This window comes from Nelumbo lutea, chromosome 1 (genome assembly GCF_056320005.1).
Source record: "Nelumbo lutea isolate HS-2025 chromosome 1, American lotus-T2T, whole genome shotgun sequence".
Lineage (NCBI taxonomy): Eukaryota > Viridiplantae > Streptophyta > Magnoliopsida > Proteales > Nelumbonaceae > Nelumbo > Nelumbo lutea.
The window spans coordinates 187404639-187415891 of NC_142684.1; the positions used below are offsets into that span (position 1 = coordinate 187404639).

The 11253-nt window shown below is 37.7% G+C and overlaps 1 protein-coding gene and 1 non-coding gene across 4 annotated transcripts; both read right to left on the reverse strand.

Moving 5' to 3' along the window:
* Window positions 1-722: 722 nt before the first annotated feature.
* Window positions 723-10939, reverse strand: LOC148879884 (Disease resistance protein (TIR-NBS class)). Of its 3 annotated transcripts, none has more exons than XM_088961615.1 (4): window positions 10442-10939; window positions 10143-10237; window positions 6439-9500; window positions 723-985 (listed from the first exon to the last, which is right to left on the reverse strand). In XM_088961615.1, the coding sequence occupies exons 3-4, from the start codon at window positions 9424-9426 to the stop codon at window positions 824-826; spliced, it is 3150 nt and encodes a 1049-aa protein (XP_088817741.1). In that variant the 5' UTR covers window positions 9427-9500; window positions 10143-10237; window positions 10442-10939; the 3' UTR covers window positions 723-823. The 3 variants fall into 3 exon arrangements, with proteins under 3 accessions (XP_088817741.1, XP_088817742.1, XP_088817743.1); XM_088961616.1 differs by having other exon boundaries at window positions 6439-9496; window positions 10442-10786; XM_088961617.1 differs by lacking the exon at window positions 723-985 and having other exon boundaries at window positions 6271-9500.
* Window positions 4463-4565, reverse strand: LOC148879885 (U6 spliceosomal RNA). The gene has a single exon (XR_016106415.1). It is a non-coding gene; the product is annotated as a U6 spliceosomal RNA (small nuclear RNA).
* Window positions 10940-11253: the final 314 nt, after the last annotated feature.

An 11253-nucleotide genomic window follows, 5' to 3' on the forward strand; every position in this document is an offset into this window, starting at 1 on the left:
TCAAAAAAAAAAAAAAAATCTGTTTTACACACTTTGACAGCTTAGGCTTTATCTAAAAGTCCTTTGTGGCCAATTGAGGGGTAGCCAGTTGGTACACTGGATGAATTGTCCAGTGGTGGTGTGGTTTCGAATCCTGCTATTATCATCTTTGTAAGAAAAAGAATTGTGTGATTACTTGAAGTTGTTGATGTGATGTTGTACTTTTTACTTAAAAAAGTAATGACCCCTAGTGTTAGGCATTGAGTAATGCCAAAAAAAGTCCTTTCTGTGGGCAAGTTTAATTTATATTCTTTTTTTGGTAAATATATTTATATTAATCCGGTCTCTCATATTAGTATTTTTATGCATTTGACATAGCCATTCATTATGGTAAAAAATATCTGTTGTTTCTCATTATTTTTATGTAGGTATATTAGTTTTGCATTATCACAAACACTTCCGTTTTCTTGTGATTCAAGTTCAGTGCCTTTCTTTTGTTTTTCATGATCCTGAACATGGTTGCTTTAATTCCATTTTATAAATTGTATTTTAATCAAAGTAGCGCTATTGAGGGTGGTATGAACAGAACAGAAGAATGGGATAGGTACTGCCACTGACTGCAATGAGATAAGATTGATTATAACAATGATTATCAGTCTTATTTCCAGCATTATCAAGGACTTACTTCCATCAACATAGGATTCATATTGTCAAAACCTACTCTCATGAAGAACTTTATATCACTGAATATCTGTTGTCAAGATGTCAAGAAAGGAGATTGGCATCTGTGATTCTGTATACTACAGATAGAAATAGTTTATAATTTGTTACATGCACAAAAGTATTAACTTGCCTGCTCATTTGTCAATTTCACCATCATATTTTTCTTCAAAAGATGGCTCTGTTCCACATTTGAGAAATTCTGTAAACCCCTAACAGTTCTGTTAAAGAAAAGATCTGGTGTTGCAGCAACTAAAGTGTCTATTTGGCCGCTTGCAATCAACAACTGATTAAACGTGAAAAGAAATGTTAACTGGTGAGATAGAATTCTCATGAAGTAGCCCAAAAAGTTCTTAAAAGAAGAGGATTATGTAGAAACTGATAATCGTGTTCACTGTCACACAGCAGCATGAGTGCTAAGAATTGGAAAGTTTAACAGTAATCCAGGCATTACATGTAATGGATCAATAAATATAACTTCCAGGAAGAACTTTGGGTGAAACATCCAATGCTTAAGGTGGACCTAAATCTTACAACACAAATCTTGTTACAGATATTCGTGCAATGGGATAGGACTGTGATGCATGAACATGGTCTTCAAACAAAAATGGATATGTGGAAATCTACGTGAAGCAGTAAATAAGGAATGATTAACACTGGATCATACCACTTAGGTTTAGAAAATCAACTGACGATATCCTGACCATATGGTTGTAATACTGCTGCAGAGTTTTCCAAATAACAATACAAAATGTGTAGGAACATGGAAGCGGTGAGAAACTATTGCATTACTTGAACCTTTTAAATAAGTATTTGTAGCATCTGGAAGAGGTGGACTGCCATCTCACAAGCATATCATGGGTAGCACACTCTTATCCTGCAGACATTGTGAATCATGAGCATGGTGCTGTCAATGGGCTGGGCATGGCCCAGGTTAGGGTAGACCCAGTTCCAACCTGATAAGTAAATGTAGAACCAGATCTTAACCAGACCCAATAGGGTAGGGTCTATAATTGGGACTATTGGGTCAGACCCAATAGGAGTGGATTATAATTGTTAGCTATACTTTTAACCTGTAATTTGACAGTAAACCTACTTATTTGTTAAACTGACAAATTTGGACATTATAATATGATAATATTACATGTATATCGAGAAAAATAGGTAATAGACATGGGGTATCTTTGCAATATGCCAATATTACAAAGATGGAAATATGATAAATACAACTGAATATATAGTTGGTTTCGGAGAAAACATGGAAATATGATATTTGATTGATGTATATTTCATATACTTTAAAACCTAATCATATGTTGATTTGATCAGTTGGACAAGTCAGTCTAATACAGTTGGACAAATGCACACACTCAGGTCAACAGACGATATCAGCTGAATATATAAAATATTCAGTCTAATTTGGGGTTCCATTCGGTAGTCTAACAAGCTGAGTTGACATGTGATTCAACAGCTATGCATTTTAATTGAAGTTTGTGATCATAACAAACTGTTTGGAGGCCAAGTAGCTTGCATCTATCCAGTCTGAACATCCTGTCCCCTTTGCATCTAATGCTTATATGATCTGAAGAATCAAATATTTATATTTCACAATAGGAATTTAAAAAAAAAAAAAAACACTACTGATATTGAAAATTATAAGAAAATTTTAAATCCAGAACAGCCACCAGATAAACAGTGAGACATGATGGTCATCCTGATTCTATGAAGATTGGAAAGCATACTTACAATATCAACATCTGACTTGAACAGTGAAGATAACCACGGTGGAAGATCAACTGAATCAATGGGTATAAAGAAAGAAAGAAAGAAGAAAAAAAAAAAACTAAGACACTTGATTAGGAAAAAATTCCAATGGTAAAGCCAAAAAAGAGGGCCCTGAGAATTGGAAACTGAGACTCAAGATCTTGGATAAACCAATAACTTCTACAGATTCTTTCCTCTATTTGACAAGATTAGATTCAATAGGTGCTATAATTGGTGAGCTTTATTGACAAATTATATGCTAAAAATTAGCTGGAAGGATGACAATTTATCCAGGGACCATATTTTCTCAAAATGTTGAGAAAAGAGGTTAACTTGATTGAGAAAACACAGAGTACATGAGATGATGTACAATCAGGATACACACAGGTTACAAAGGCATATTTCTTTTTTTTTATCAATAACAGTAACTTTTATTAAGAATAAAGATGGAAAATTACAACAGGAATGGAGGGGTAAAAGATCTTAACCCTCCCTATCACAACTGTAAAAACAGATTACAAGAGAGCCCAAAAGAAATTTGCTCTTCCCACCCCCTGTTTAGTCGAAGTGTCCGCCATAGAGTTAGCACTCCTCTTGGCCCATTGAACCCATATATGCATGTTTTGAGTTAACTGATTAATTTTCTTTTTTTCATTTGAAAACTTCCACGGGCTGGACTGTTCCTTCTGCAAACATCTAACAGTCAGCTGAGAGTCACCTTCCACCAGCAAATTACTTATCTTCAACTGCTTAGCTCTTTTAAACCCTTCTAGAGCTGCCAAAATTTCAGCTCTCAGTGAATCCCCCCAACCTATAGGTCCTGAGAACATAGCAATAATTCGACCTTCTTCATCCCTAAAAATACCCCCTATGCCTGAAGGGCCTGGATTTCCTTCACTGCTACCATCAAAGTTCAATTTGATGAAACCCGAATATGGTGGAGTCCAAGCTGGACTAAGAGCAGTAGACATGGGAGCCAGATTTAGCCAAACTATCAGCTACAGAGTTTAATTCCCTGTGTGTACCAGATTTAGCCAAACTATCAGCTACAGAGTTTAATTCCATAGGAATCAAGCAACGGTTTACAGATAAGGAATTTAACAGATTTCTAGCCTCATGTAAATAGTGGGCCAGTCTCCAAGGACCTCCTTCCCTCTCCCCTAACCACTTTATCATGTTGCTGAGTCTCCTTTGATTGTTAGATCAGTGAAGCATAGGTCTCTCGTGATACGAAGCCCCATTAAAGCAGCTAAAATTTCTGCCATTGTGGAATCTGCAACCCCCCAGTTGGTCCACTAAAGACCCACATAGGGTGACCGTCCCTTCTCTTAAACACACCACCAATTCCTGCTATTCCCGGATTTCCAGTAGCACTTCCATCAAAATATAAAGTCACTTCCTTCTCCTCTCTTTGATGGGGGAGGCTCTTCCCTCTTGAAGGACTGGGAGAGGAGAGCAACACTTCCACTATTTTCTCAAAATGACCATAGTAATATTAATGCTTAAGGAAGAAAACAATTCCATAAGCTAATTTTTAAGTTGGATAAAGAGTTAAAAAAAAAAAGTTGAATAAGGAGTTTCAAAGAACCAAGAACAATTAAGTGTCAGAAAGATCTATATAAATTATAAAGAAGACAGGTAAAATCAATATAAAAGAATACAAGCAAATATTAAGAAAGATAATAGAAGGATCATCTTTTTTTCCTTTTGTTATTTTTTTCCGAATATTATGATAATCATTGATAAGTGCTTGTGATGAAAATAAACAAAGTTCAAGCTCAACCACAAGATACAAGTAGAAACACTGCCATTGTATGGAATCAAATTGTTATAAAATATATGCTGTTAAAATAAAATGCTGGTACTTCTCTATTTTTAAACCTGAGAAAGGTTGGAGTGGGTAATGATTTAGAAACCTTTGTAGCTATATTATGTTGGGAAAATAATAATTCTAAGATCCACAAACTCCATGACTTTGTAACTGACTCCAATTAATTGGTAAAATTTAGACCATTTCTCCTTTTGTGCATACCATCCTTGCGAGGGCCCATGCAAATCTTCTCTTTATGTTTGGCATGCCACCTAAATGGGTGAATACTCCAAGTCCTAGTTGTTCATTGGCTTGAGAAAATATAACCGGCTATAAATAGTTTTTTTTTTCACTTTTCTCTAACCATGAGTTGAATATAGTTATCATGCTTATCCAAAAAAGAGGTCAAGAAAAAACAATATAGAGAGCTGCTTTTAGCAAAAGGACAGAAAGAAATTGATAAAAATCTCTCACAATACATAATCAAGCTACACCTATTGCATAATTCCATGATAGAACCACATGAAAAATGGCTATGAGTACCAGATTGGTACAATTTTAAGTGTTTCTTAAGTATGAGCATCTTCATTGAGCAGGGCTTTTTTCTAGATGGCAAACTATTTTGAAGCTTTTCATTTCCCAACTTTACTTGTGAAGTGACTTCATCAACCAATGTGATAAAACTAGTATCCTCATACGGTCATACTGATTATATTGTCAATAACACTGCAAACATTCTCCTTTTCTTGTGAAGCGATTCCATTATCCAATGCAATAAAACTAGTATCTTCATGCCAATTATCATTTTTTTTTTGCTACAATATTGCTGAACATATTTTTTCTTGGAAACCTCATGTCTCTACAAGGATCAACAATCACATGATTATTCAAAATGCAAGAGAACAGGACCCACCATACCCAGATAGCAGATCTGGTTAACTGATTATTAACTCTTTAAACAATAGCGGGCAACCAGTTCTTCCACTCTTGGTGCATGGCCCCAGAAAATTCTGACAGAAGAGATAAAATAATCAGATGGTTCCTACCATACGGTTAGAATGGCTTTTACCTAATCCAGGCAAGACCCATCAGATGGTGGAGAATGACCAATACATATTACACTGCAACCAATATCATGATTACAAGTTGTCACTTCCGGTCTGTTATCTTATTCCTGTTTTACTTTAGTTAAAGAAAAAAAAAAAGGAAAGGAAATGAGTGACCACAAGATCAGCCATCATTTTCTTGATCCAATATGGCCCACCAATTTCCTGTATTCAATTAGCCATACTAGATGGGGAGTCTTGAGTCTGGAAGGTTGTTTAGGATGGTGCAGTTTGATTTTTGTATGTTTTTGATGGCCTTTCATTGGGTGTTATCTGAACACCATTTATTGTGACCTGTTTTATATTAACAAATTTTCTTTGTTATTTTATTATATAAATAAACTTGTCACTTCCCTAATGTTCAAAGGATCTGGACCCAGAAATGGATCCTATCCAAGATTTTGCTCATTCAAAAAGACCAGCATGACCAGATGGCTCCAACCATCTCATTTTTGCATTATTTTCAAAGTTTAATTGAATATATATGCTTTCCACTGTTGAAATAATAACAGTAAAAGAACATGGTGTGCATTTTTTTTTGGATCAATAACACCAGCTCCCCAAGAACATGGTGTGCATTAACTTGTTTAAGTTAAAACCCTAGCTTTTTTACCCGCTTAATCTTCTACATGAGACCCATTATATAGTAGGTTCCAATCCTCTAAAATTAGAAAAAGGGGCTGTTACTTGGCCCCAGGCCATTCTAGGAATTCTTGGCCACCAGACCAAAATATTGCTACAATAAACAAACATGGGAGAAAATCCATGCCATAGATGGTGCACAAAAAATTATGCAAATATAAAATAAATCCACGATTAAGTATGGAATTGATTTCGAATCGTCAAACAAAAAGAATAGCAGGAGAAATTTGTACAATTTGAGGCCATAAATGGTATGTATGGAGAAAATCCTGCTAGAGCTTTAAATGAGAAATTTTCCATAAATTGCATTGTGAAGCAATTTTATTTCAGACTTTCTGTAATTGCAATATGAAGTGGCTCTGCTTACAAGAAAGAATAGAGATGAACGAGGATGACAATTTAAAAAAATCAACTAACTTGGACATTTGTGAGACGCCTTGTGACTTTGATTACTGTTTCACGAGCAGAGATTGTGTCTGGGTGATCCTCGCCACAAATTGAAGTTCTAATGAATAGAACTTTCCTGATGAGATCAACTGCTATGTCAAATTGCCCCCCTTTGAGCATTAATTTAGCTCTTATTTCAAGCACACTAGCTCTCAAGAGTGCTAACTCATGCCAGAGGTAAGGATGCAACTGTGCATTAGACTGAACTGACTTCCAACAAAGTGATCTGTCCAACCATTTCTCAACTGGTTTAAGAAAAGGCTCCTCTGCAGCTTCCAAGGCATCAGTGCATAGGCGAAGGAGTTCCAAAGCTGCATTGCACCTTGAGAATTTAATAAATGTGTGTATTGCAAGAGGCACAACCACCTGTTTTACGATGAACAACAACTCTGATACATTCAGCTCAACAACCACAGGGTCAGTCTTGAACCTAAATAATAAGAAGCATGCTGCCCACAGATGTTCTGGGTGCTGGGAAATGGACCCTCGGCTACTAATTGCTTGAACCATGGCTTTGGCAACACTGGCAACTCCTCTACTGCGACCATAGACCTTGATGAGCTCATTAAAATGGATGCACCCTGGCTTGGTACTACTTCTTGCAATACCAAACCTTACCAACATAGAAGATGCTTCAGCTTCTGATTTCTTGGTATTTTTTGATGTTAAGCCACAAGTTAAGACATGCAAGCACTTCTTCCAGAAACGGGCATGTTGGTGCTTCTCTGGTACCTTTTGTGCTGCTAGAGACAATAAGGAAACCGGAATTGCTGCAGGGGCAAACCAGCCACTTACCTGAACCATTTTAGTTGCTAAACTCCTTGGTTCATCTGCATGATCAAATATTGAGAAACAAACTTCCAAAAGTTGCAGAAGGAAGGTGTGTCGTCTCAAAAGGGGATCTTCCCTACTACTACATGGTAAATCTTTTACGGGTATTCTGTTGATGCTCTCGAGAAGCCTAGTAGGATTAATGGGGATCTCAGAAAGGATGGCTCCTATGATCCCAAGACCCAATGTTAGTCTACCAAGTTTCATCTCAATGGCCTTAAGAGCCTCAATTTCTACACTTGGATATTCTCTTAGACTTCCCTTCATTAAAGACAATGCCTCCATCTCAGATAAGTAAGATAGTTTTAATGGCTCCAAATTCAATATTCGAGACTGGCGAGTGGATATCAGGAAGTGTGTCTCTCCACTAAAGCGAGGAAGTAAATCCATTATATTTTTCTGATCCCACCCATCCTTCTCACTCTCCAAGTTATCTATCACCACCAAAAATGGTATGTCCCGCATTAGCTCTTTCCTCACTCTAGAAATAGCCACTTCTTCCTGCTCTTCAAAACTTTTTACTCTTCTTTTCTCAGAACATTGATTCTCAATCCCCACATCAACTTCTAAGAAAGACCAGAGGTTCAAATAATTCTGCCGAACATACATGGATTCCCCTCCTACCCATAAAACCATCTTATACCTTTGTGAAAATCTGTACGCAAATTCCAAAAGAAGCTCTGTCTTACCAATACCTGAATCCCCTGACACACATGCAATTCCCTTCCCATACAAAATCTTTGATTTATTTTTCCTCCCATACCTTCCACTATTCTTAGCCCGAAGATGTCGGCACTGCCTTTGAGGACTTGCAATCCTTTGCATCTCAATCTCCTTCTCAGACTCCTTCCATATTACTGGTTCCTTTCCCTTGTTACCACCATCTGCCTGTCGGTACCTCAATCTTTCTTCTGCTCTACTGTTCTCACCCCGATCAATCACCAAATTCTTTCGCTTGTGTCGAGTCTTGAGTTCAAAATATTCCTTTTCTGCATCACCACTAACATCACCAAAGAGCATGAGTTCTAGTTCAGATAGTTCTTTCTTCCTTCCAACAAAATTATCATTTCGAGGGAAGGGAAATTCCTCTTTCTCCACTCTATCCTTCCACCCATTCACTCTCTCCACCACACTCCTCCTTCCTAGTCTTGTTGCCAACAGAACCACTGCACTCAAAATGCAATCCCTCCAGTTACCATCTTGAGCCTCCAATTTACAATCATCAATTCGGGTAAGGCCATTAACAGCCTCCTTCCACTCACTCTCCAACCCCCCATACAACACCCATAGCTCACCCCCATGCTTTTCCCACAAGTCACCCCTCTTCTCAATTATGTCTCTAGCAAGGCAGTCACTTGGACCTAGATCAAAAAATATTGGAACAAGGTTCTTTTTACCCAAAAAATGCCGTAGTTCCTCAATGCTATATGGATTCCCAAATGATTTCTTAGTGAGGATCACCACCCCAAAAGTTGAAGCATTAATTGCCGTCTCAACAATCTCATGGCTCCGAGAGTTCCTACACCTAGCTCTGTCTGCTGCAAAGCAACTCACCCCTTGAACTTCCAACTCTGCCCGTAGCCAGTTAGCAAATCTCAGCAGGGAAGGCTTGCGACCATGAAAACCTATGTAAACATCACAACTTCTCAGCCTATTAGAAGATAGTAGAGCTGGACCCCGAATGAATGAAGCCTTATGGATTCTCACTTTCTTTTTCTGTTTCTCTGAGTGTATGGAATAACTGTTGCAATTGTCATTGCCCTGGTTGTAACTAGATGAGTTGCTGTACAAAGTTCCTGATGAGGAAGAAACATGATCACGTAATGTCAATTTCTGCACATTGCTTGAATTGCATACAACTGGACATGGCTGAAACTCAGAGGCGGCAAATCTACTGCCAGACAAAGGTTCAGGTTTCTTAATCTCAGTACTCGAACTATGGGGAATGACAGTTGTGGAGTTTGGAATATCAGGCTTGCTCAAGTCTGAAACTTGGCATGTTGATGATCTTGGAGAAAAGAAGGGTGACTGACAGGCAGAGATGAACGCAGAAGAAGAAGATGAAAGATTCCTTGAAGTTGTGGCAGACAATGCCCCGAACTTGGAGCTTTCTTGTCGAAGCTCCATATATCCATCTTCATAAGATCCCCCACAATCAAAAAATGTGAGTTTCCATGCATTCTAGATCAGAGGAACACTGCCTGAAATTAAGAAGATCATTTTAGTAAATGAGTTTCCTAAAATGGAAGAAACGAATATGGAAAAATATCAGCAAACTTGAATACTCTGTCTATAGCAAAAAGTTAACAGTCCAGAATTCTCGAAAAGAAAGGGGAGAGGAATATAAAAAAGAAAAGAAAACCTGGAGGTCAAAGTTCTGCTTGATGAGCAAAAACAGACAAAGAGATGAAGCCAAGGAGTTTAATCCATATAATCAGCATTATCAGAAATAGAAGAAAATTTCTGAATATTCAAAAAACTGGATGTTTATTATGTATATCGGGTATGCACAAAGAAAGTTGGATATATATGGTCAACAGTTCAAAACAATAAACCTGATTTCTACCGATAGACACAGACATCAAGTGACACTAGAGAACTCTGATACGAAGACCCTCCAGAACCTCAAGGACGCAGCTCTTAAAATTGGGAGAGAAGATAGGTGCCAAAACCATCAAAAACTTTAGCTACACTGTGCTATAGATCTGATGAAGTTCTATTTAAGTGCAAAAGCGCTTTGAATCGAGAGACAGACCATCCAAGTAAACTAAAATGGTCAAAAAGAAACAAAAATAACAAGACCAGCAGCACTGTAGCTAGTTCAGATCTGAAGACACACTTACACAGAAATGTGGAACATGGCCTTGAACTCCTAGTTGTCTTTCTCAAACGTAATGCTAAAACTCGAAAATTTCCACTTCTCGAGCACAGCAGATCTCTGAGAACACAATTTCCAAATTAGCAAAAGAGGAGAAAAAAATGGTGGTGTTTTCAGATTTTTTCAATATAATAGATTGATCTCCGAAAATATATATATATATATATATATATATATATATACAGAGACGCAAGGAAAACACAACAGTTACCATTCTAACAGCCAAGCAAGACAAATAGAAAGTTTGATCGAATAAAAACTAACCCTTCTCAGAATGAAAGGAAAAAGTGTGATTTCTAACGCGTCCAAGTCTGAACTGAAAATGTCAGCGAAAAAATCTCTCTTTCACTTTCTCTTTCTCTTCTCTCGAATAAAAAATCTGTTCTGATCCTTTTTTTTCCCTTCTTTCCTTTATCAGTCCATAAAGTTTCTTTTGCTCAAAGAAGAGTTAGTGTATGATTTTGCTTCAGCGATGTAAGTGTAAAAACGAGGAGAATAGAATTAGACGGACAGATGCACAGAGGACGTGAAGAAAAATATTAGAACTCTGCGACTGACGGCAAAAGTTACAGGTTCCGAGAGTAAACCGCCGACACCACCATTCGATGCAGACTGTGGGACCCGAGAGTACGAGATATGTTGGGCTCCACTTTTGCTACTGTTAGATCAGAATCTAGGAGCGCGAGATATTTGGGTTTTTTCCGTTTTCGTTTTCACACTAATTGCACTTCGTGACGGTGATAGAGTGTGACGCAGCGTAACGGCATATCCATTGCAGGAAGCTGTCTATTTATTTGATGGGAGGTTGCGATGTGACGTGGGGCATATCTTTGTGGGTCCCCTGGGGGGACCAAAACGTAAATGTCAGAGAACTGGGGTTTGTATGATTGATTGATACAAATTTTAAAATGATAAGCAATGATGGAGGGGTCCAGTCAATGTGGAATCAGATCAGAGTGAATGGATCCACGGAGGTACAATACACTTGCGTAGCTGCAGCAAGAAAAGATGTGTAAAGAGTAGTAGTATTTAGACAAGAAAACACTGAAGATATGAACTACAAAAAACAACGCTCC